The sequence below is a fragment of the Labeo rohita genome, chromosome 8, assembly GCF_022985175.1.
Source record: "Labeo rohita strain BAU-BD-2019 chromosome 8, IGBB_LRoh.1.0, whole genome shotgun sequence".
Classification (NCBI taxonomy): Eukaryota; Metazoa; Chordata; class Actinopteri; order Cypriniformes; family Cyprinidae; genus Labeo; species Labeo rohita.
This window is the reverse complement of record NC_066876.1, coordinates 21,478,748-21,504,610: the sequence shown is the minus strand read 5'-3', so window position 1 is coordinate 21,504,610 and position 25,863 is coordinate 21,478,748. Positions and strand designations below refer to the sequence as shown.

The following is a 25,863-nucleotide window of genomic DNA, read 5'->3' as shown; positions in this document are numbered from 1 at the left end:
AAGCCACAAACATTCATTGCCAAAGAAGCTGGCTGTTCACAGAGTGCTGTATCCAAGCATGTTAACAGAAAGTTGAGTGGAAGGAAAAAGTGTGGAAGAAAAAGATGTACAACCAACCGAGAGACCCGCAGCCTTGAGAGGCTTGTCAAGCAAAATCGATTCAAGAATTTGGGTGAACTTCACAAGGAATGGACTGAGGCTGGGGTCAAGGCATCAAGAGCCACCACACACAGACGTGTCAAGGAATTTGGCTACGGTTGTCATATTCCTCTCGTTAAGCCAATCCTGAACCACAGACAACGTCAGAGGCGTCTTACCTGGGCTAAGGAGAAGAAGAAATGGACTGTTGTCCAGTGGTCCAAAGTCCTCTTTTCAGATGAGAGCAAGTTTTGTATTTCATTTGGAAACCGAGATCCTAGAATCTGGAGGAAGGGTGGAGAAGCTCATAGCCCAAGTTGCTTGAAGTCCAGTGTTAAGTTTCCACAGTCTGTGATGATTTGGGGTGCAATGTCATCTGCTTGTGTTGGTCCACTGTTTTTTTTTGAAAACCAAAGTCACTGCACCCGTTTACCAAGAAACTTTAGAGCACTTCATGCTTCCTTCTGCTGACCAGCTTTTTAAAGATGCTGATTTCATTTTCCAGCAGGATTTGGCACATGCCCGCACTGCCAAAAGTTGTTTAAATAACCATGGTGTTGGTGTGCTTGACTGGCCAGCAAACTCACTAGACCTGAACCCCATAGAGAATCTATGGGGTATTATCAAGAGGAAGATGAGAAACAAGAGACCAAAAAATGCAGATGAACTGAAGGCCACTGTCAAAGAAACCTGGGCTTCCATACCACCTCAGCAGTGACACAGACTGATCACCTCCATGCCATGCCGAATTGAGGCAGTAATTAAAGCAAAAGGAGCCCCAACCAAGTACTGAGTACATATACAGTAAATGAACATACTTTCCAGAAGGCCGACAATTCACTAAAAATGTTTTTTTATTGGTCTCATGAAGTATTCTAATTAGTTGAGATAGTGAATTGGTGGGTTTTTGTGAAATGTGAGCCAAAATCATCACAATTAAAAGAACCAAAGACTTAAACTACTTCAGTGTGCATTGAATTTATTTAACAAGTTTCACAATTTGAGTTGAATTACTGAAATAACTGAACTTTTCCACGACATTCTAATTTATTGAGATGCACCTGTACAATACACTCTTAAAAAAAATAAAGGTTCTTTAATGATTTTATGAAGAACCTTGAAGAAACGGTTCTTTTTAGTCAAAAAAGGTTGTTTAGATTTTTAAATATTCTTCAAAATGCTTCTTTTAGGAATTGTTCACTAGAAGTTTCTTTGGAGAACCAACAGTGGTTCTTCTATGGCATCACTGCAAAAACACCCTTTTGGAACCTTTATTTTTAAGAGTGTACATTTTTATGAATTATTTGCATTAACAAATAAAACTTTTTTTTTTTAATTAGTCATAACTATTTATTAATTTTATCTTTTTATAGCCTGTGTTTTTATTTTAAAATTTGTTTGATGCAAAGATAACTGTGTAAATGTAAAATATTAAAATATCTTGTGAAAATGTTGATGGAACAAACATATGTGCAGAATTGAGAAATTGATTTATATGAAGATCAATACAGCCTGTCTCACAGAGCAAATGGATTTCAGTTCAAAAGTTAATGTAATACATTTTTGATAAATAAGTAATTTGTACATTTACATAATTGTTAAGGGAAAAAGACACTGTGTATCTGTAAACACACCATGAGTTCAAGTAGCTAAACTTTTATTTCATTTCATGAGTATATTTCATTTTTTCACCGGACCCAAACATACATAAGTTTCAAATGCCACTGACTCAATTAACATGTATAGTAGCAACATATATCTTAGATGCATTTTAAGTGATATTATAAATCATGTAAACATATATAGAAGGTATTTGGATTTCTCCGCAGATCGCAAGTTTAAGCACTCTAAAAAAAAAAAAAGAAGAAGAAAAAGTATCGTTATAATCACTGAAGCTGTCTACACTGTGAACTGAGTCTTTTAGCTACATTGGAAGTACATCTGCGCTTTGTTGTTTATGATGAGAAAATTCAAGGGTTCAAGAGTGCAGCATGAGCAGATTTTCATTTTCACATTGTTAGCAACATACGACATAGATTTCATTTGTTTGTGCAGGGGCATTTTCGTCCAATTTAATTTAATTTTTCCCCTAAAGTCCTTGTGACCAGCCTTATGTTGTGAACCCTCACCCCCCCCCCCCCCCCCCCCCCCCCTCTTATCTCTCTCTCTCTCTCTCTCTCTCTCTCTCTCTCTCCTGTCTAAATCAAGAAAAGGGCAAAAATGCAAAAAAAATGCAAAAAGCGGGCTTCCTCTTTTCTCGACATTCATACGATTGCAGCTGTTGTTATAGCAACAAAAGACGCCCTCGGCTGCAACGCTGGCAGATTTTTTGTAACTAAAAAAGCGCCGTCGTCAACTTTTTCTTGTCGAAAAAGACGCCAAGTGTGAACATAGCGTTACACACGCTCCGCCTATGCGCCCATTCCGTTTTGTTTTCGCCCCATTTGGAGATAAGCAGGGCAGAGTGCAGTTGTACCTTATTCGCAACAACGGGATAGTGTAAAGCAGTTTAAGCTGGAGACGGCGGACAGGAGGACTAACCTATTTCTTTCTTTGGTGAGACTTTTTTTCTGCTGAGAATGTCTAGTTCGTGATTTTACAGTTGGTAAAGGTAGTGTTGATGTCTATGTGGCATTATGGTTTCGAGCAGAAATAATGACGCAGTTTTTGAAATGTGGTTATGCAACATCGTCTGTTGTCACGCCTAATTACACAAGATACATTTTCAAAACTCCTAATTTACATTCATAAATAACAGTTTTCGGAGGTTAAAATTATTCGATGATATAGTTTTTGGACCTTTTGGTTTCAGTTTTGTAGGGACTTTTCCAAATTAAAAATGCAAGTGAAACTGTTTTGCGTTAAGGCGTCTCACGCTTCAAAGTCTACTTTAGGTTATAAATTAAGCTTAACTGGATCTGTTTTAACATGTTTGTTGTTCATATGTAAGACCTAAGACAGAAAGGACGCACAACAAGCTAGAACAGGGCTGAGCGGGTTAGAACTAAACTCTGCAGGACAATGGCCCTCTAGGACCGAAGTTGCCCAGCCCTGAGCTAGTATATAGTTAGATAAACTGGAATAACTTACAGTTTGTTTCCTTGTTAGTATAAAATGGTCAATGAATAATTTCTCCAATCCTGTGTGCTCCGATTTGTGATATGTAATGCCTGTCTTGATAAATGTATGTATTTGTTTTTATTTTATTGCATTTTGTTCTTTTATTTATTTTTGCATTGCCATTTTTGTTGTCTTTTAGACCTTATAAATAATTTAGCCTTTTTTACTATTGTGTTTTAATGACTGATATTTGATCATCCTCTGCACATGTAAAAGGATCATGTATTTGCTGTTTTTGTTTTTTGGACTAGTGACATTGTTAGTTTTCAAACATGCAAAAGTATGTTTACTTGAATATCTAACACCTGATATGACCTCATTAACAATTTAATAAAAGTCATTGACACTTTTAAAGCAGGTCTTGATAATGATGCATTAACATAGAACATTGCTATAACCTTTTTATTTTAACTCTTCACAGAATTCAACTGATTACCATACTTACTCATGAGGGGTCAAGTATGCCAAGTATGTAGAGGAAGAAGTTTGGTGGAGATTCCTCCCAGTGCATCTTAGGACTCCATCAAATGGATCATCTGAAGGCAGGGAACCAGCCGCCAGGATCTGAAATAGCCTTTATATGCACATAAACAGAGACCTGAAGTACCTCTGACTGAACAGGAATGTCAAGTACTGGGATCAAATTCATTATTTAATATGAAGTTGTGAAGAAAGAAATAGACTCATGAAATCTGAGGGTGAAACATTTTCCATCACTTGGGTGGACTAAAATGGACTAAATAATCCTTGCTTGCAATTTATATGGACATGTTATTGCCGAGGACCATTATATCCACTATTGCTGTCATTATGGCTGCTAATTTTGAACTTTGTTTCTGTGGATGTGCCCGTGCTGAATATTATATAGATGGAGAATGTTGCCCCATGTGTGCCCCTGGTACAGTATAAATGTTTACTTTGGATTTTGTACAGTAAAAGCTGGAATACACTACACAACCTTTGGACAGATTTTTTCACAGTGTTTGCAGTCTGGAAAAGCTGATGTTAGTTGCCGAAAGTCAGAGCCAGTCTGCAACTGACAGATTTTACATAAAATAGTGTATGATGGGTAAAGACTCAAGATGTTTTATTTTTAGGCTATGATACTATCTAGTTGTAGGAGATCAAACATGTTTAATATTTTAAACTAATTTTATAATATTCATTTGTCATATGTTTGAAACGTTTGAAAAATCTGGAAGTGTGTGATTCTTAGTAGTTTACTGTATGGTGTCTTGGTAATCATAATGTATGATGCCTAATGTTTACAAATCTGTTAAGATATCAAAAGTTGTGTAGTGTATTCTGGTCATGAGTCATGTTAACCAATATAACAAATAATAAGAGTTAAAAGATCCTAAAAAGTTGTTACAATTTTAAAGTTAAAAGTATAGTTAAGATTTAAGTCAGGGAACTCGAAGATACACAGTCTATAAATGTGTATTACACAACAAACTATTGATTAAGTTTTGTTAAACCGGTGTTATGACTATGTTGTAAAAAAAAAAATAATAAAAATAGCCTGTAAGCACACATGACTAAAACTGTCAAATCAGCTGGTAAGTCATGTGATGCTAAGAGGTCACTTGACCCAAAAAAAAATTCCATGACTACACTCTTAAAAATAAAGGTGCTTCAAAAGGTTCTTCACAGCGATGCCACAGAAGAACCATTTTTGGTTCCACAAAGAACCATTCAGTCAAAGGTTCTTTAAAGAACCATCTCTTTCTTACCTTTTTATAATCTGAAGAACTTTCTTTCACCACAAAGAACCTTTTGTGAAACAGAAAGGATCTTCAGTTGTTAAAGGTTGTTTATGGAACCATTTAGACAAAAAAGGTTATTGCATCATGAAGCACCTTTATTTTTAAGAGTGTATGTTTGTATGATACTGTATGTAATCTTTAAAGAAAAAAATGCGTTTTACTTTTCTTATAGGGAACCGTGTTTATTGGCATTGTACTGTAGATACTAGTACAACATGTGTTCCTTGTCCTGCATCAACTTTCACAGACGAACCCAATGGACTCATAAAATGTTTTTCCTGCACTGTGTGTGATACAGGTGCGTGCCCAATAACTTTTTTTTTTAAATTGTAATAAGGAAGCACTGTCTAATCATGTATTTACACTTTCAATATGATTAGTTGCTTTGTTTTTGTGTCCACAGTCCAACACTTAAAAGTGAAAAAGGCCTGCACACGCTCTGCAGATACAATTTGTGAAGCACAGGAAGGATTCCATTGCATTAAACTAAATAAAGACTCCTGTGCATTGGCAGCGGAACACACTGAATGTAAACCTGGACAATTTATTAAACAAACAGGTAAGTGTATTTATACTCAATTATAGAATAAAAAAGGGACAAAATGCATGCAAAATGTATTTTAGCTCATGTATTTTACCCTAGTAATTACGCAAAAACAGTTTTAATAAAATGGATATCTGATTCAATCTCAATATTTTTACAGGAACAGCATTTACTGATACTGTATGTGCTGACTGCACAGATGGAACTTATTCAAATGGCTCTTTAATGGCCTGCCTACAACATTCAAAGTAAGAAGTGCCCACAGATTTACAAATTTCATTTAAAGATTACTAAAACTGGATATACTAATATTGCTGAATTAAATATCTTTAGATGTGAGACTATGGGACTTACAGAAATAAAAGCAGGAACAACATCCTCTGATGCTGAATGTCAGAAAGCAACTTCAGTTGGTCTTATAGTTGGAGTCACAATTACGTGTCTTGTAGCTGTAATTATGGCATTAATAGCATTGATCATGTACAGAAAACATAAAGCACGGCGCTCAGACAAAAGTAAGAACTAAATTCCTACAATAAAATTGCACTAAATGCTAATTTTAACATGTTACTGTAATTAACATTAGCAGTGCTAATACCTTTTATATTGTAGGTGTCTCTTACACACCACAACAAGCAACTGAGGATGATGAATCGGTAAGTTCTTTATTAATGCAGTAAAACATTTAAAATAGCATTATAATAGGAAGCACCTTACTAAAATATTGATGTAGTCTTCAAACTGACAGTACATAAAGCTATAATTAATTAATTAATTAATTAATTAATTAAAGAAATGGCAGAATCAGTTGGGCCTATTTTGATTAACCAGTATTAACAGGTAAGAGCCAACAGTTGATCAATAGGATCATTATATTATATTAAATTTATTGTTTTATAATATATTATATATGAAACCTGTTCTTGCTTTAAAAAATGGCTTGCTAGTAAAGGTCCCAACACTTCAGAATCTATGCTGCAGAATCTACAAATGACAACCATTTATTTTTCAGCATTGATTTTTCTTTAAAAAACAAAAGAAACTAAATGACAAAAGAAACAAAATGACTTACTTAAAGTTGACTTATTTTTTTTATTGCATGACAATTATTTAATTAATAATAAAATGATTTTCATGTAATTATAATCAGATATTGCTGTCTAGACTTGTGTAGAGAAAACCTTTTCTAAACTCTGAATCAGAGTTTGCAAACCAAGAGCTTTGCAAAATGATTTGCTCTTTCAAATCACTTGAAGCGGCACATGCTGGTGGCACCTACAGTCAAAACAACATAAGAAGAATACCACACAAACATCTGTAATGATACCTTTTACAAATGGTTAAGGTTTTCATAAAAGTATAAATGTATCAAATCATGTTTGTATGTGTCCTTTTATTGATTTTAGTGTTTGTTTTGTGTTTTTGAGAGGGCTTTCAATCAGGCCAATCTAAGATAACAGGCCTATATAATATCACTTTCTATTTTTCCATATATGTCTGTCATTAAAACTGAATCTAAATTATAAAACTGACTGATCAGTTAAAACCACATCTCTGCTTCATCTGTTAAAAAGATCACTTTAGTCACTGTCACTATAGTCTAGAACCTTTCATTGCTTGACATATGGTCACATGAATAACACAAGTAGTACAGTGAACTTAAAATACTATTGTGGAAAAATGCATTACACAAGTTGATTTTATGATGACTAAGCACATCAACAAATGATTGTGCTTTTCTTTCCACAGAATCACAACAGAGGGTTTCCCATCTGAAAAACAAAAGTATATGCTGACATTAAGGACATGTTGATTTTATGAATATTGTTTTAAATGTAAATAATAAAAACTACAATTATGACCTTGTGTTTATAAGCCATTTATCACAAAGAATCAGTGACCAACCAGCTTCCTTTCTGCAAAGTAAATCCGCAATGAAGTGACCATGGATGGACTGATTACAACATCAACTGCAGTCAAGAGAACATGGCCACTGGCCACGTCGCAGCCTGTGTGTGTGTGTGTGTGTGCGCGCGCATGTGAAATACAAGATGAAGATGTAATGTGATGATTATGATGATGAAATGTGATCATTATAATGGTTATTCGAGTTGTTTACTTGCACTACTGTACAAGCTAAATCACGCCGTCCTTTTTCATTCTATAGATGTCTTCAAGAATACATTGAGTATTAAAAAATTGTCAAAGTGTTAAAACTTATGCGCATCAATACTGCGCTTGTGGGCGCGGCGCTCAAAACTGGACACAAAATGGCGGTTTAAACCAAGGACAAAGATGGAGGAGTTTTTACAAGCTATACGACATGAGAACGACGTTGTTTTCCTCATTTTCGGTAAGACGAAGAGCTGTATTATCCGGTTGTTGTCCTTTTAGAAGTCAAAACACCATTTAATTAGTAAGAATAAAGAGGGAAGACTACTCCTAACGATCGAAAAATCGAAAATGAAACTTTCATTAAACATTCACTTTTGTCCATGAAATCATAATAGTTTAAAAAAGCGCAGTTGGTACTTAAATTGGCGGATTCTTTTTCCTAACAGTTCTTTGTACACTTCCCCCATTTGGAAAAGCTTGTGGCCAGAGTGAATATGAATCAGCTGTTGGAGAGTGTTGCCCAATGTGCAATATTGGTAAGTTCACTAATCATAAAACAGATCTTATGTAAGTGATACTAACATTGATATTTTAACAATGTACAACATTAAACTCTTTTTTTACCCATTGTGTTTCAAAAATACCTAAAAGTAACGCCCATTTACACCAGATATATGAGGCACATTGTGACGCATTTAAAATACACTTACACGTTTCATTTCTGATTAATAAAGCTGTCTGGAAAGTATATTTTAATTAGATTTAGTTTTATTATTTATTAGTTTTAGTATTTATTATGATTATATAGTTTTATTGTTGTTTAATATATTACTTATATAACAATTGAAGATAAAAAGTGTATGCAATTGTAGCAATAATCAGGGTGTATAGTATTTATATACAATTTTCTTCAAAATATATATTTAGATAAAAGTTATTTACCTATGCATTCACTGCTGAAATCTTACCTCGCTGTCACAGCTGAGTGCTCGTTTTTCTTCTGGCTAGTGTCCTCATATTACGCAGTTTTCCATCACGGTTGGTAAGGGGTGTTATCTTCTTTCTGCGCCCATCCATGCCCTGTATGTTACGTCATAAAAACGCCAAAGAAGTAACCTGCGAAATGCTGTGACCTCAGTAATAATTTATATTAACATCAATTACAACATCTCAGAGCAACGCACGCAAAACTTGCTTCTCTCTTAACGTCAATGGTGAAGCATGTGTTATATATAGGGTTTCAGATAAAGCATATAGAGTCAGAGTAAACGTGTTTTGAATAGTCATCGAATCTCTGCATCACGTATGAAAATACCTAAATGCAACACGTGTTAGATTATATATTCGTGATAATATGCAGAATTGTTTCTTGTCATTATACATGTATGCTTTGATTTTTGCTTTATAGCCGGTATAGACATTTTAATACACTTGCTAAATTCTGCCATCAGAATCACTTGTAACTACATGCTGTTTAAAACTATAAATGGCATAATGTGTATCATATGCATTATTACCTTGGCTGTCTTCCCACCCCAAGATTATGTTTATGTTTATGTCTTTATGTTTGTAGGATCAATAGTTCGCAGTGACTGTAGTGGTGATTTGAGCACCACATGCAAACCCTGCGCTCCAGGAACATTCATTAGTGAGCCTAATGGTCTTCATAACTGTTTTACATGCAGAAACTGTGTTGAAAGTATGTTTGCTTTTTTTTTTTTTTTTTTTTTTTTTTTTTTTTTAATTAATTAATGTATTTATTATTTGTTTAACATTCAGGATTTGTAATTTTCTGTTATTACCTGTGTATGTATTGATATATGTGCTCTTTTAGGTCAAGGCCTTTACATCCAGCATAAATGCAGTACAATACAAGACACCGTCTGTGATGTAATTGATGGATATTATTGCATTGATTACTCAAATTCACAGTGCAGTCATGCTCAAAAACACAGTGTTTGTATACCTGGACAAGAAACAAAAATACCAGGTATTGTTTTAAAATACTTTAAAATTCTTTTTTTCCCCCCTCACTTTCTCATGATTCAGTGTTCAAAGGGATAGTTCCCCCAAAAGGTGATTTTTTTTTTTTTTTTTTTTTTACCATTCTGTGTCTGCTTACAGGGACAAAAACTTCAGATACCGTATGTGTGGACTGCCCTCGTGGGTTTTATTCTCAATCTGGGCTGAACTGCACGAAATGGACAGAGTAAATGAAATATTATTTGTACTTCCTGCAGTTTTTGCAATTTTATCTGTTATTAATGCTGTTTATTTTTTTTTTTTTCTCAGTTGTTCAGCTAGGAATAAAATAGAGACAGAGCATGGCAGTTCTGTTAAAGATGTCACATGCTCACCGAAAGGACGGGAAAGATATGGTTTCATATTTGCAGTAGTTTTAGCAGCAGCATTCTACATAATTCTGTGCTGTGCCCCACTGAGCACAAGTAAGTACATGCAGGATTCATATGTGTTTTAATTTGTCACACAGTGCAGTCAGAATGATTTGATTAAAGAAAATAACTAACCAAATGCTGGTGGTTTTGCTGGTGATTATTAAATGAAAGAAATAATTAGTTATAATACTGTACATAAATAAATAATAAAAATAAATAAATGTTATACACAAAATGGAAATACACATTATACACACAATTTAAATGGCGTTTTAAGCAGAGATTTTTGGTTTAACAGTTTATATTTGTCTTATTTATTGTCCTGTTACAGAATGTACTAATTGTGTGTTTATTGCACCATTGTACTATATTCACCACAAATATTTTTTTATCTTTATGTTTATAGGTTGTAAACTTAAAGTAAGTCCTTTATTTATTTATTTAAATAATGAACAATTAATAAATTTTTTTTTTTTTTTTAAATGTCATGTGTGATGCTGCATTTTTTAACAGTTGAATTTAGGTCAATCACTTATTGCTATTAAACTATGTAAATTATAATTAACATGTTTAATTCTTTCAAAATAATTAGCTTTGAGTTCATGAAAGTCTTTATGATTTGCCTGGACAAGTTTGATTTGGTGTTGTCTGGTGTTACACTCAACAGCATCCTGTTGAAGAAACAAACCCTACGAAAACAGCACAACCCAATCACAACACACCGTAAGAACTAATAACTTTCCTCAGTCTAGTTATTCAGGTGACAAAGTTATAATAAACCTAATCTATGTACATACTGTTGTTTATAGGGAGGACCACCGTGAGGGACAAGTTGTTTCCCAAGAATCTGTCACCCCATCTGGTGGTTCTCTAGCAGACCACTTATAATAGGAATGTGACATTGCATTCTTCTCCGTGTGCTGTGACCTTGACGTGGTGGAGAAGCTGGAGGTCCTCTAGAACTTTAGGAAACTGCAAGAGCAGGTTTAACCATGCCAGTGTAATTGCATCTAGAAGGACAAACTAACAACAGCAAACTTTTAGTACAACCAATAGATTGCACGACAACCAATAGACTGCAAGAGGACCAACTACTTATAGGGAGAACAGAGGTAATACACACTTTTTTCACGGACTGTTTACCAGGGTTGTATTTTGATGTCAATGTCTTCACTATAAAAAGTGATTAATGAAACAGCTAAAATGGAAAAGGTCAGATACACATACAAATATCAATTTACACATCAGCCTCTATTGTACAAAATGGCAAAAAATACTACAATTATTATTAAAACTTTTGTAACAGAATATTCACACAATTTTTCTTCCATGTATTTTAACAGTAAACCTCTGTTTGTTTGGCAAAAAATAAAAGTTTAATATTCATTTTATTAAAGGTAAATATTTGTTTAATGACTTCATTTGATTATCAGAAAAATTAAAACACACAAGAAAAAAAGAAAAGAAAAAGATTGTAGGGCCCTAATGTTCAAAATGTTGAAATGGAGATTTTTGGACTTATTTTTTGGGGGTCAGTACTGAACCGACCCCCAAAGCCTGTGCTATAAATTTATTATAATGTGTATGATAACTGCCCTTAAGCATTAATTTCAATTCTGTATGTTTTTGTTCACTTTTTTAGGGATTATATTATATGTCCTGTAGTGTTACACCATATGTCTGTGCACTATATCTAACTATCTAATGTTGTGGTCTGTTCCAGAATTAAACAAAAACTGGCCCTAAATATTTAAGAAAAAATTATACAATACAGTGACAATACAGTGGCCACATACAGTTAAAGCATTAGGTCAACCTATAGTTGATCATCTATCAAGCTGAGAAACAAGCTGAATCAAGTTTGAGCTGGTATTTAAAACTACAACTGTTCATCTGGATGTTGACATTTTTCAGAATGAGGCTACTGTGCAGTCATTAGCTGTCTTTATTGTCCAGGATAAAGCAAGGTTTGTATTGCAGTGCAAAATCTCCAAAGAAATGGCATCACCGTGTTAAGCGATGTCCTAATGATTAATCATTTGGTGCTACCGTAGGCTTGGATGATCAAGTTCAATCTAATGTACATGTGTAACAAATGTTTTTATATGCAGAAACTCTTTTGTAAGAATTTTTGTATTTTTTAAATGATTTTTTTATGAGTAACAACAAAAGTTTTTTATAAAGCATTCTCATTTTATTGTAGCATAAATCGTGATGAAGTATTGCAGGATTGCAGAAATTTTTCATACAGTAATTTGCCTGTATTAACCACACTACATGTTTGTACAAATGCTTGCAGTGTCCTAATCATACAAATAAAATGGTCATGGAGAATCAATTAGAAATATTTACTGGTAAGTGAGCAGCTGTAGTTCCGTTGCAAAATATAAATTTAAAGGTTTCACTTTTTCATCTACACAACAATGCTTTTTCCAAAAGGGCATGCATTTTATTTATTGAACTGCATTTTTTTTACTTTAAAACTTAGGCTGTTGCACTATGTATTTAACTATAGAAAAGCATACCAAAATATTGTTGAAGGCACAAATATCATATAAGGATAACAAAAACAGGTATGATGGCATTTAGAGCTGCAAACTGTATGCAAATTAAAAAAGATAAACACAACACTAATCACTCAAAGATTTAATAAAATATGAAACTCTTAAATGAGGACAATTCATTCTGGTTGTCACAGTCCTGGAAACTGGATGAAGAGGAATCACTCACTGAACTATTGAGTGAAGAAATGTTGCGTGACCGTTATCTAGTAGAGCTTTCGAACTTGAGCTTTATGTGGACTTCTTTAATAATCTTTTCTTCCCTGCTTTCTTAACAGTATTATAATGTTTTGGTTGTGGTTTCTGAGGTTGGCAACTCTCCCCTGGGATTTATTTAAGCAGTTTCTTGTCCCATTGTGTGACTCAAAACAATACATGGATTCAGTTTGTCATGTGAATTGAGGGATGAAGTGGCTTCTGCAGTTCAGATGAGGGTGTAAGACAGCAGTACAGTACAATCTGCTGCCATTTCAGGTTGCATATGAACCTTATCAGCTGTAGATTCTGTTGGTGAACAAACCTCTTTTTGACAAGCCAAACTGTTGTGCATGGAAACAACTAAGCATTTAGAGGCAGGTGAAATATTTATGGAGATTAGAGAACTGTGCTGGGCAAGTTACTTCCAAAATGTAATGCATTATATATTAGTTACTGTCTTTGTAATTAGTTACATTACAATATTACTGTCTCAGTAATTGTAATGTGTTACACTACTTTTAAGTTACTTTTGAGTTACTTTCACCAAAATATCCACAGAAGTATGACTAGGCATTATAAAATATTTCTAAAATGTTTTATTTTTTAATCTAATATCATGTGGTTATGTGTTTAAATTATGCATGAATTTTCCCAAACACTATGCCAGTGCAATCTCTGCGTGAGATATGTGATTGTTGTCATATTTCCATAAAAATCTAAAAAAACACGTTTGTATTAAAGAAAAAATGTATGATAAATACGCCTTTCGTATGGAATTAAATAGCAAGCACTTTGACTGTCTTGTTCATCATATTTATTTTCATATAAAAACAACAGAGATGAAATGATATGTTTATCAGCATAGATGTATATAGAATGACTAGATGTGTTACGTCGAGGTCTAGAGCGTCCGCACAGGTCGGCCATCTTACCACAGGCTGGCTTTCTGGCGGGATCAGTCCGTCGAACCTGAGGTAAACGGAGGTAACCTGATGTAAGGTAAGTGACTTGCACAAACGTTAATACTCTTATCTCGCTGAAATCTTGATGGATTTACAAACTGTTTGTTTTCTTACAAACATTATTAACGTGGTTATAATTCTGGATGCTTGAACATGTTGAAATCGAAGCTTTTCTCCTTGAAAAAAAACTGACTTAATTGTGCAGTGTAGTTGTGTATCATGGCTAGCTAGGCTACTAGCTACCCAGTAATTTGGGGCGAGGCAGAATTACGCTTTCTTTTCAATATAATACACACATTATAAACATGATTTAACTGAATTTACACATGATTTCCTGTCTGGTCGGTTTGTTAAAACATCTTACATTATGATTTCTACAGGAAATTGCTGACAAGATATCAGACTTTTGTGCCGCCTATGGCTGCTGTAACCGCCGTTGTCTCGAAACGAGAACCCGAGGGATCACCTTTCACCTGTAGGATATTACAATATTAAGAATTATTTTTAGGATAATCGTTAGTTACTTAGTGGAAGTATGTACATATTACATAATAGTATTGCTAGATTGTTGTTGACACAAGGTTTAGAATATTTTGTTTACATAATCACTGAATGTTTGAATATAGTTTTTAGTGTGTTTATCTTATTCTTGAAGTACATACATACATACTTACTTACATACAGTTACCCCCAACATATGATAATCTAGGTGTTTACTTGTGTCCTTGGCCTTAAATGGAAAGATGGATTTAAAATGTTGACAATAATTTATATATCTGGGTACATTTCTCACTTTTTAAGGTTTCCCAAATCCAGAGAGAGGAGGAGGAAGTGGGAAGTTGCCCTAAGAAGGGACGGTTTTGCTGCCACTGACAGGATAGGACGGCATCATGCCTTCAGTGTGCATATTGTATTATTGACTTCCTGGCCTGCACAGCCTAGCGACCCACAACCTGCCAACCTATTCACTTATCACTTCATCATCACTTATCAGGACCAGCCGGATGAGGACCAGAACCAGCACCACTGGGACACCTTCGTTACTTCGCTAAATTTTTAATTAAAGTGTAAAAAAAAAAAAAAAATCCATCAAATGTCTCTAACACCTCTGTCCAAACATTGATTTTAATAAATCTTCAAAAATCTTTGAAAAGTGCCTTTATAATGTCTAAACAAACTGGTTTACTATCATTTTATGTGTAAAAATATTTTTATTAACAATTTGGAAGTATGGGCTTTAGTTCTTTGTGCTGTGTTATTGTCATCACTGTACAGGGTGGGGATTTCAACATGCAGCGTTTCTTGATGTATATTTGTCAAGGGAAATCTTGTAGGCTTAGTATACCTATTCTAGAACATTATTCTATTTTTTAGAACATAAGATAATTATTCAAAAGTATTCAGTGTCATAACTACATATTTGACGTTTATAATAAATCAAACCGTTTGAAAATCGGTAAAAAATTGAGCACGTTATGGCTATTTAAAAATTACATGTTTTACTATCAACACAATATTTTGGATGAGCGAGCAGCCTGTGGTAAGATGGCCGCCATATGCGGACGTTCGACTCCGTTGGCCAGCAACGCAGACGAGACATCTAGTCATTCTATATATATATCTATGATCGTGATTTCATGGGTGTCTTCTTCGGGTGTATTTAGCGTTTCCGTGCAAGAGCGCCCTCTGGCCTTCAGATGAAGATTTACTGCTGATCACAGAACCGTGCTTCACTGAAAGATAGGCATGCCAATTGCAGCTTCTGCGAATCATGATTACGATTTCATTTCGATTGATCGTGCAGCCCTACTTCAGAATTTGTAATTTTCTGTTGTTACCTGTGTATGTATTGAGATCAGTGTTAATTTTGACAGCAAATTCTGATTTAGTCTTAGTCTTAGTCTTTGGAATAATACACCATTTAGTTTTAGTCCTATTTTAGTCATCTGAAATCTTTTAGTCTTAGTCTAGTTTAGTTGACTAAATATCATAAGAGTTTTAGTCTTAGTTTAGTCTTATGTCTTTTAGTCTTAGTCTAGTTTTAGTAGACCAAATATTAGCATATTTTTCTCCATAATTCACGTAATTGTAAGTATATTACAATATATAGAAGCATATAGAGAATACAGGCACATATCTAATTGTTGTAATAAAAAACATTTATTTTATTAAATGTCAAAAACATTAGCCTTTTTCACAAAAATAACCATAAGACCTGCTCTCCCTGAACAATATACATGCTCCCTGAAAAAGATATGCATTGTCCCTGAATTATATGAAACGCATATGACATCCTAGACCAAGCTCTGACATTTCTGTCTGTCTGTTCATGAGACATACCGCTGCCCTCGAACCGCGTGCACAAAACGTTAGCGTGTTGCTAACGAGAAAAGTCAACTTAAATTAACCAAAGCTTTGTAACCAAGACTGTGCATCCAAGTATAATGTATAACTAAATATAATGTATAACAAACGTCCTCATAACTTGAAAACCGCGGCTTTTGAAAATGGCTTTGCCAAGATCAACCTGCCCTCAAAAGATTCGCTCTGATTGGATTTCCCCACAAAAGGGTAGTTCTTATTGGATCTCTTCTCCATTCGCCCCAACATTTTCCTCTCGTTTTTACTCGATGACTAAAGTGTCAGTTAAATTTCGTCATTGTCTTCGTCATCATATCTGACTTTTTATTTAGTTTTTATTTAGTTTTCGTCTGTAAAAAATGTTCGTTGACGAATATTTTTCGTCATAGTCTTCGTCAACGAAATTAACACTGATTGAGATATGTGCTCTTTTAGGTCAAGGCCTTTACATCCAGCATAAATGCACTACAATACAAGACACCGTCTGTGATGTACTTGATGGATATTACTGCACGAATTACTCAAATTCACAGTGCAGTCATGCTCAAAAACACAGTGTTTGTATACCTGGACAAGAAGCAAAAACTCTCATTCTCTCATGATTCAGTGTTCAAAGGGTTTTTGTTTTTTTTTGTTTTTTTGAACATTCTGTGTCTGCTTACAGGGACAAAAACCTCAGATACCGTATGTGTGGACTGCTCTCATGGGTTTTATTCTCAATCTGGGCTGAACTGCACCAAATGGACAGAGCAAGTGAAATATTATTTGTACTTCCTGCAGTATTTGCAATTGTATCTGTTATTAATGCTGTTTTTTTTTTTTTTTTCTCAGTTGTTCAGCTAGGAATGAAACAGAGACAGACCATGGCAGTTCTGTTAAAGATGTCACATGCTCACCGAAAGGACGGGAAAGATATGGTTTCATATTTGCAATAGTATTAACAGCAGCATTCTACATAATTCTGTGCTGTGCCCCACTGAGCACAAGTAAGTACATGCAGGATTCATGTGTTTTATTTTTCACACAGTGCAGTCAGAATGATTTGATTAAAGAAAATAACGAACCAAATGCTGGTGGTTTTGCTGGTGATCATTAAATGAAGGAAAGATTTATTCTTATTATGTTTGTTAATAGGGACGAGAAATGTTTATACATTTAATATTGAACATAAATAAATAATAATAAAAAAAATTATTATACACAAAATGGCAATACACAATATGCCCACAATTTAAATGGCCTTTTAAGCAGATATTTTTGGTTTTAACAGTTTATATTTGGATTTATTTATTGTCCTGTTACAGAATGTACTAATTGTGTGTTTAATGCACTGTTGTACTGTATTCACCACTAATAATTTTTTATCTTTATGTTTATAGGTGGTAAACTTACAGTAAGTCCTTTATTTATTTTATTTTTTAATAATTAACAATTAATAAATTAACAATTTTTTAAATAATGTCATGTGTGATGCTGCATTTTTGAACAATTGAATTTAGGTCAGTCACTTATTACTATTAAACTATGTATATTATAATTAACATGTTTAATTCTTTCAAAATAATTAGCTTTGAGTTCATGAAAGTCTTTATGATTTGCCTGGATAAGTCTGATTTGACTGATGTTGTTTGGTGTTACACTCAACACCATCCTGTTGAAGAAACAAACCCTATGAAAACAGCACAACCCAATCACAACACACCGTAAGAGGTAATAACTTTCCTCAGTCTAGTCATTTAGGTGACAAAGTTATAATAAACCTAATCTATGTACATATTGTTTGTTATAGGAAGGAACAAGTTGTTTCCCAAGAATCTGTCACCCCATCTGGTGGTTCTCTAGCAGACCACTTATAATAGGAATGTGACATTGCATTCTTCTCCATGTGCTGTGACCTTGACGTGGTGGAGAAGCTGGAGTTCCTCTAGAACTTTAAGAACTGCGAGAGCAGGTTTAACCACACCAGTGTAATCACATTTTTGGGGGGTCAGCACTGACCCGACCCCCAAAGCCTGTGCTATAAATTTATTTTAATGTTTATGATGACTGCTCTTAAGCATTAATTTCAATTCTGTATGTTTTTGTTCACTTTTTTAGGGATTATATTATATGTCCTGTAGTGTTACACCATATGTCTGTGCACTATATCTAACTATCTAATGTTGTGGTCTGTTCCAGAATTAAACAAAAACTGGCCCTAAATATTTAAGAAAAAATTATACAATACAGTGGCCACATACAGTTAAAGCATTAGGTCAACCTACAGTTGATCATCTATCAAGCTGAGAAACAAGCTGAATCAAGTTTGAGCTGGTATTTAAAACTACAACTGTTCATCTGGATGTTGACATTTTTCAGAATGAGGCTACTGTGCAGTCATTAGCTGTCTTTATTGTCCAGGATAAAACAAGGTTTGTACTGCAGTGCAAAATCTCTGAAGAAATGGCATTATTGTGTTAAGCGATGTCCTGATGGTTAATCATTTGGTGCTACCGTTGGCTTGTATGATCAAGTTCAAATGTTTTTGGGGGTTTTTTTTGAGTAGCAACAAAAGTCTTTTATAAAGCATTCTCATTTTATTGTAGCACAAATCATGATGAAGAACTGCAGAAATTTTTCATACAATAATTTGCCTGTATTAACCACACTACATGTTTGTACAAATGCTTGTCCTAATCATACGAATATAATGGTAGTGTTGGGTTCGAGTCCACCTAAGTCGAGTTCGAGTCGAGTCTGAGTCTTTAACCAATCGAGTCCGAGTCCAAAATGGGAGTGAAACTCGAGTAACAGAAGTTATGGCTGATCTATGTAATGTGACATATTTTAGAGTGATACAGGTTTTAGAATGTGAAAAATTATAGGGCGGGACTTGACTTTATTCATCAGTGTAGTAAATGTATAAATTCAAGGGTGGAGATAAAGGAGTGGTATCTTGGTGAATGGGACCTTAAGAGCAGAAAATGCACCTCTTTTATTTCTGATTGTGGCTGTGTGTGTTTTGGGTTGTATATGACTTTTTCTTGAATGAAAATGAGGTTGTGAGGGATAAACCTATTCCTTACAATGGCACACACTGTGTATAAATCCCTACATATACTTTCCATAAGTCACAGCAAACTCACACCTGTTTTATTTTTGAATGCATTTATAGTTACATTAATTACAATAAATTACATTATATAAGGAATAATTGATGATCAGCCATTTAATTATTAGAAAATCAAGGTGGTTTTGGACCTATAAAAACTCTTGTTGCAAAGATGTTAGAAAAATTATTTTTCTTTCAAGCTAGAAACTGCCATTATGTTTAAATAATAATAATTTCAATACAGCAAAAAACTAATCAACTAATGTAAGTAAAACATTCTCAAGCTCAAGGCAGGTAAACACTCCAAGTATTATTTACAAGCAAAAGTATTAATAAATATATTTATCAAAAATACAAATTAAATAATATTTTTTAAAAAAATAGAATCTTTTTAAAAATTGAATTTTAGTTTTTTTTTTTTTTTTTTTTTTAAGTTTTTTAGGTAGGTCTATCTAAAGGCTACTACAGAAATAGACTACATACATTTCATTAAGTAATACATGTTCAAATAAAACACTGCAAAATCTGTATACATTAAAGATAATTCTTATTACAGTTAATAAGTGATTCAGTCAAGAACAGTGAGTGATTTTCTCTTTTTCTTTTGTTGTTTGATTGAAGGTGCAGTGTGTAATTTTTAGCGGAATCTAGCGGTGAGGATTCGAATTTCAACCAACGGCTAAGTCCCCCGCTCACCCCGCCCTTTCGAAACGCATACAGAAGCTACGGAAGCTGACACAGGACAAAAATGTCGTCGTCTGTTACACCTGACAGTAGCCAATCAAGCGATGAGGTTTCTGTACAAAGGTAATTCAAAGAATTATATTTACTTAATTATTCAGTAAACCAATATGTTATTGCGAATATTATTGTTACTCATTGATCATTGTCTCAGGTTTATTCGCTGACTTTATTTACGTTAGATTTTTTGTATGACAGTTAGTAGGGTTAGGAAAGGGAGGAGGGGGTGCGATGGGATGCACCCCAGTAATTTGAATCAGCACATAATAACGAAAACAATACCTTACAAATAAAAAGAAGCATAAATTAAGAGTAGTGAAGCAGCTAGCCGTTCAAACCGTTTAACCTGACTGACAGTGAGATAGCGTTAGCAGCAGACATTTTCTCCCCGTTTACAAAGTCAGGGACAACCAGAAACGAAAGGCGCTCTGTAGAATTTTGTCCGTTTAGGGCTACTATACAAACATGGCGGCACTAAATGGCGACTTCCATGTAAGGGGACCCGCGGTATATGTAGATATAAATTGCTCGTTCTAAGGTTATAAAATCATAACGGCTTATTATGTAAGGTCTTTACACACCTCTGAAAACATAGTTTTGTATGTTATATTGCATTTCTGCCAATAAATTCTCCTAAATATATATATATTGTCAGTATAAGAAAAATCAAATAAAAACAGTAATCTTTTGATCTCACAATTCAGACTTCTACTGGAATTGTGAGTTTACATCTTGCAATTCAGACTTTATCAGAATTTTGAGATACTGTATATTCACAATTGCAAAACAAAACAAAAAAAAAAAAAAAAAAAAAAAAAAAAAAAAGCAGAACTGTGAGATACAAAAGTCAATCTACCTTTTATATTCTATGGCAGAAATAAGTGTTCATAGGTTTCACATGTGTAAAAGAGGAAAAAAACAAACAAACAAACATAAAAATGCAGTCCAACACATTCTTATTCCTCTCTCCTAACTCTTCTCCTGTTTTTCTGAACAACTCCTCTCATTCTGCCAGGCATTATTTTGTTGTCTCTCTGATTCTTTGTGTTGATCTGCATCCACAAAACCAAATCAAAGAGATCTTTTTTACTCTGTGTTGTTGATGTAATGGAAAGAGCTTCAACACCTGACTATCCCTCAAACTGAGAATGGAATCAGCTTTTCTAAATATTTCAGTGATCTTGTTACTCAAAGGTGCTAATCAGTTGTTACAGTATTTTATATAGAGAGAATTTTTTTAATACTTTTGAGCTGTTGCTGTTGCAGAAGTAGAAGCTTAATACTATATTTAAGGTTTGGAACATTAGGTCTTCATTTCTGACATGCTGTGTTTAAGCATTTGTAAATAAGACAATAAAGATCCATGATTTTGGTTTTGGGTAAGCTTGTATGAAAAGAAAATGTAAGCATTTTAGAAACATGATAATTGATTGCATATTGTGTGAAAACAACACAAATTGTGTTAATGGTATGGTCATAACAGACGGATGTTGTGCTAATTGTGTTAAGAGTTTTGAAAATGTGACTAGAGATTGGACAAAAGGATGTTAGCAACTGAAAAAAACTGTAATGTAATGGAAAGAGCTTCAACACCTGTTTTTTCCTCCAAATGAGAATGGAATCAGCTATTTCTAAATATTTCATTGGTCTGTTACTTAAAAATGCATATTAGTTGTTAAAATATTTTATATAGAAATATTTTTCAATACTTTTGAGCTGCTGTTGTTACAGAAGTAGAAGCTTTATACTGTATTTAAGGTTTGGAACATTAGATCTTCATTTCTGACATGCTGTGTTTAAGCATTTGTAAAAAAGATAAGAAAGATCTATGATTTTGGTATGAAGTAAGCTTGTGTGAAAAGAAAATTTAAGCATTTTAGAAACGTATAAATTGACTGAATATCGTGTGAAAACAACATGAATTGTGTTAATGGTATGGCCACAACAGAGAGACGTTGTGCTAATTGTGAAAATGTAACTAGAGATTGGACAAAAGGATGTTAGGAACTGAAAAAAACTACTGCATATAAAATATTATGGTAGGCCTATTGTAAAAAAATAAATAATAAAAATAGCGTTATTCATTTGTTCATTAAATAATTACTGTTTTCAGTGATGTGGTTACTTAAATAATATTATTGTTTTTTTCTAACAGTTGTTTGTACAGTTCTTTTGTTTGGAGAAGCTTGTGGCCCGACGAAATATAAATCAGCTGTTGGATAATGTTGCCCAATGTGCAACATTGGTAGGATCACTAATCATTAAGCACATTTTAAAATAATACGCGATAGTAAAATTGAGATTGTTGTAATGTCTGTCTACACTGGAAACATCTGAAAAATATTTGTTTTTGACATTATTTCTATTGGGTAATTACTTTATTATGTTTTAACTTAATATTATTTTAATTATACTATTAATATAAGCATTTAAATTAAAGTCTACATAGTTGTTGTGAAACTAACATAATAACTACATAATCATGGTTTATACTATTATGTGTATTTTCTTTGAGTTATTCACCCATTTAGTGTTATTCCCATCAATAGTAGTTTCTCTCACAAGTCTGTACTTGATGGCTATTACTGCATTGATTACTCCAATTCACAATGCTGTCATGCTGAAAAACACAGTGTTTGTGAATCAGGGCAAGAAATAAAAACACTTGGTATATATATTTTTTTGTTTTGCATGCTTAAAATTGATTTCAATTTCAATTTTATATTTTTATTTATTTATTTTTTTCTACACTATAGGTTTCCCAGCATTTTAAGCAGAATTTCTGAGGTTTTCAATCTGTATACTTACAGGGACAAAAACGTCAGATTCTGAAATGGACAGAGTAGGTCAATCATTATTTGTACTCCCTTTAGTATTTTAATTTGTATCTGTTATTAAATATAATTGTTCATTTTATTTCAGTTGTACAGCTAGAAATGAAATACAGACAGAAAATGGCAGCTCTGTCAAAGATGTCACATGCATGCCAAACAGACTGGAAAGATATGGTTTCACATTAGTTGTGGTTCTAACATCACTGTTCATCATTTTATATCTGGGCCTAGGTGAGTACATGCAGGATTTATCTGATTTTAATTTTTTTGCAAAATGCAATAAGAAAGTTTTATTCATGTTTTGGATTTTATTTATTTGTGTATTTTATGTTTTATAGGTTATATACCCTTTGTATATGTAAAGTAAGTCATTTAAATTTTTTACATTTAAATAATGCCATATATGAAGCTGCATTTTTCAACTATTGAAATTAGGTCAATTAGATAACATATGTGACCCTGGACCACAAAACCAGTCTTAAGTCGCTGGGGTATATTTGTAGCAATAGCCAAAAATACATTGTATGGGTCAAAATTATTGATTTTTCTTTTATGGCAAAAATCATTGGGAAATTAAGTAAAGATCATGTTAAATGAAGATATTTTGTGAAATTCCTACTGTAAATATATGAAAACTAATTTTTGATTAGTAATATACATTGTTAAGAACTTTATTTGGACAACTTTAAAGGCGATTTTCTCAATATTTGGATTTTTTTGCACCCTCAGATTCCAGATTTTCAAATCAAATTTTTGGTATCTCGACCAAATATTGTCCTATCCTAACAAACCATACATCAATGGAAAGCTTTTTTATTCATTTATATTTCTGAATAAATGAAATTATGTATAAGTCTCAATTTTGAAAAATTGACCCTTATGACTGGTTTTGTGATCCAGGGTCACATATTACTACTGAAGTGTATGCATATTATACTTAACATGTTTGGTCATTACTGGTCAGTAATGGTCATTACTGTTATCAGAGAGTCATCTTGATCATTTGATTTTATCGACTGTAGCTGCGAAGTTGACCATGCTATAGCAAAAACTGTACTATACTGTATTATAATATTTATGGTGACTAAGCATTATAATTCCAGGTCTGTATTTATGCATTGCCTTTTGTAAAGATTATATTATCTATGTCTTATGGTTGTATATATTATGTCTTCATATATTATGTCTAGTGTGACAAAAGTACAAACAAAAAATTTCCTTAAATATCTCAGTGTTAATTTTATTAAATGGACCTAACCATAAATCTTTAGGTAAAATGGGCAGACAATACAGCAGCCAGTAAACAGTATCACACAGTACAGTTAAAGCATTAGAATAGTTCTTAGGTTTACCATATACCGAGCTGAGGTAGTATTAATTTATGCTAGTATCCAAAACTACATTTTCTTTAAAGATTTTCTTTTTTCAAGGAAAAAAAAAAAGTCTTTTTAGAATGATTTTCAGAATATGTCTACTTAGTTTAAACTGAGCAGTCACTTGTCTTTAGTTAAAACACAAAATAATTTTATAGCGTGCAACATAAAGCTTTAAACAAAAATTCTAATTTTCATGTAGCATAAAAACACCTAGTTGTAAGGTACAGAATATTTTTCAGTAATATGTCAACAGCTTAACATGTTTGCAATAATGTTTGCAGTGTCCTAATCATCTCTTTGAATAAAATGATCATAGCGAGTCGACTCTCTGGTCTTCGTCTTTGTTTGCTCTATTATGAGTAGATAACACTTACGTTGGCATTGTAAACTGTCTGGCACATGCAGAGAGAGAGAGAGAATGTTAAGTGACGAACAACAACAACCTCAGTTCCATCCATTAATACTGGCACCCTTGGTAAATATGAGCAAAGGCGGCTGTGAAAATACATCATTTACCCTTTTTGATCTTCCATTCTAAAATTTCACAGAATGTTAACATATCATTGAAGTAAAACAATGGAAAGTGGGGGGAAATAGACTATAGGACCTATAGACTATATAGGACTATAAGACTTTATAGGATCATTGTCTGAAGAAAAATTAATAATGAACTAATGAAGAGCATTCAGATGTAGCTTAGAAAGGTAAAACATAACATCTACACAAAGCATATGATGTGTAGTCAATACAAATTGAATAAATGGGTCTACATACTCTAATACTGCAACTGTTTCACAATTAACGGCTTGCCATAAAGTGTTCTGATATATTAGTCTCGGACTGTCATTAAATAAACAATGTGTATTAGAGCGGGAAAACGTTTGAGCTATTACAGTTTTTTTCAACTGCTTACACACAAAATCTTTACTTGTCACACAATTTCTGAAATCTGACACTCAAACCCCAGAACCTCACACCGATTCTGCAAAACCGTACGCCAATTCTCAGCCTTCGACTCAGTTTTCAATTTCATAAAACACTATTTGCAAAACACAAAACACAATTCTCTATGTAACACACAAAAAGCTGTAATTATCTCGATTTCCTTTTTCAAACACAGTCAATCAAAATGCCACACTAATTCGTCAGTGCCTCACACTAACTCCTCACTTGTACAAACACTCATTGCTTTACTTAACACCAAACAATCATGGTTTTAGAATAGGCCTTGGAATAGGCTTTGGAATAATTATTTTTTTCAAAATTATGTTTGGTTTCTGTCCAACTACAAATGGTTGACATACACTACCAGTGAAATGTTTTTGAAAAGTAAGTTTTTTAATGTTCTTTTTTTTTTACGGTTTTTCTCAAATGCTAAAACACATTTCACAAACATTTCCTCCATGTTCCCCAATGTCTAAACACAACACCCTTTTCTAAAGCTACATAAACACAACCACACCTTCTCACTTCAAAACTCAAACTTTCACACCAAAAGAGCAGCTTGAAGCTTTCAAAAATGTAAACACTATACACATCATTACGCACTACAGCAAAACAATTGAAAACACAATGCTCAATTTGTGAGAAGGTTCTTTGTTTCGTAACTGCCAATGCATATTTTTAGAAACTTTACAGTAACGGATCTTCATAGATCTCT

General features: G+C 33.5%; 2 protein-coding genes and 3 long non-coding RNA genes across 7 annotated transcripts; 4 read left to right on the top strand and 1 right to left on the bottom strand.

Annotated features, from left to right (window-relative positions):
- The first annotated feature begins 2,395 nt into the window (after positions 1 to 2,395).
- LOC127169835 (tumor necrosis factor receptor superfamily member 14-like) lies at positions 2,396 to 7,429 on the top strand. Its single transcript, XM_051117479.1, has 8 exons — positions 2,396 to 2,694; positions 3,680 to 4,156; positions 5,197 to 5,322; positions 5,428 to 5,583; positions 5,729 to 5,816; positions 5,902 to 6,083; positions 6,181 to 6,224; positions 7,318 to 7,429. The coding sequence occupies exons 2-8, from the start codon at positions 4,021 to 4,023 to the stop codon at positions 7,342 to 7,344; spliced, it is 759 nt and encodes a 252-aa protein (XP_050973436.1). The 5' UTR covers positions 2,396 to 2,694; positions 3,680 to 4,020; the 3' UTR covers positions 7,345 to 7,429.
- Positions 6,637 to 8,889, bottom strand: LOC127169838 (uncharacterized). 2 transcript variants are annotated; one of them, XR_007828280.1, is made up of 2 exons: positions 8,626 to 8,889; positions 6,637 to 7,484 (listed from the first exon to the last, which is right to left on the bottom strand). It is a non-coding gene; the product is annotated as an uncharacterized LOC127169838 (long non-coding RNA). The 2 variants fall into 2 exon arrangements; XR_007828281.1 differs by having other exon boundaries at positions 8,652 to 8,889.
- On the top strand, positions 7,571 to 12,417 carry LOC127169833 (tumor necrosis factor receptor superfamily member 14-like). 2 transcript variants are annotated; one of them, XM_051117477.1, is made up of 9 exons: positions 7,571 to 7,921; positions 8,130 to 8,219; positions 9,257 to 9,331; positions 9,518 to 9,673; positions 9,808 to 9,892; positions 9,976 to 10,130; positions 10,486 to 10,499; positions 10,747 to 10,802; positions 10,889 to 12,417. In XM_051117477.1, the coding sequence occupies exons 1-9, from the start codon at positions 7,864 to 7,866 to the stop codon at positions 10,965 to 10,967; spliced, it is 768 nt and encodes a 255-aa protein (XP_050973434.1). In that variant the 5' UTR covers positions 7,571 to 7,863; the 3' UTR covers positions 10,968 to 12,417. The 2 variants fall into 2 exon arrangements, with proteins under 2 accessions (XP_050973434.1, XP_050973433.1); XM_051117476.1 differs by having other exon boundaries at positions 9,257 to 9,382.
- A 1,236-nt stretch (positions 12,418 to 13,653) lies between these two features.
- Positions 13,654 to 15,102, top strand: LOC127169839 (uncharacterized). Its single transcript, XR_007828282.1, has 3 exons — positions 13,654 to 13,837; positions 14,181 to 14,275; positions 14,602 to 15,102. It is a non-coding gene; the product is annotated as an uncharacterized LOC127169839 (long non-coding RNA).
- Positions 15,103 to 19,917: 4,815 nt separating this feature from the next.
- On the top strand, positions 19,918 to 23,047 carry LOC127169841 (uncharacterized). The gene is made up of 3 exons (XR_007828284.1): positions 19,918 to 20,059; positions 22,750 to 22,835; positions 22,916 to 23,047. It is a non-coding gene; the product is annotated as an uncharacterized LOC127169841 (long non-coding RNA).
- Positions 23,048 to 25,863: the final 2,816 nt, after the last annotated feature.

Excerpts from the sequence above, each read along its gene's own strand:
- LOC127169833 (XM_051117476.1), top strand. The coding sequence starts at position 7,864 with ATGGAGGAGTTTTTACAAGCTATACGACATGAGAACGACGTTGTTTTC. Across the intron at positions 9,383-9,517 it reads ATGCAGAAACTGTGTTGAAA|GTCAAGGCCTTTACATCCAG; the intron begins GTATGTTTGCTT and ends GTGCTCTTTTAG. Across the intron at positions 10,803-10,888 it reads CAACCCAATCACAACACACC|GGAGGACCACCGTGAGGGAC; the intron begins GTAAGAACTAAT and ends TGTTGTTTATAG.
- LOC127169835 (XM_051117479.1), top strand. The coding sequence starts at position 4,021 with ATGGACATGTTATTGCCGAGGACCATTATATCCACTATTGCTGTCATT. Across the intron at positions 4,157-5,196 it reads TTGCCCCATGTGTGCCCCTG|GGAACCGTGTTTATTGGCAT; the intron begins GTACAGTATAAA and ends CTTTTCTTATAG. Across the intron at positions 5,584-5,728 it reads ACAATTTATTAAACAAACAG|GAACAGCATTTACTGATACT; the intron begins GTAAGTGTATTT and ends ATATTTTTACAG.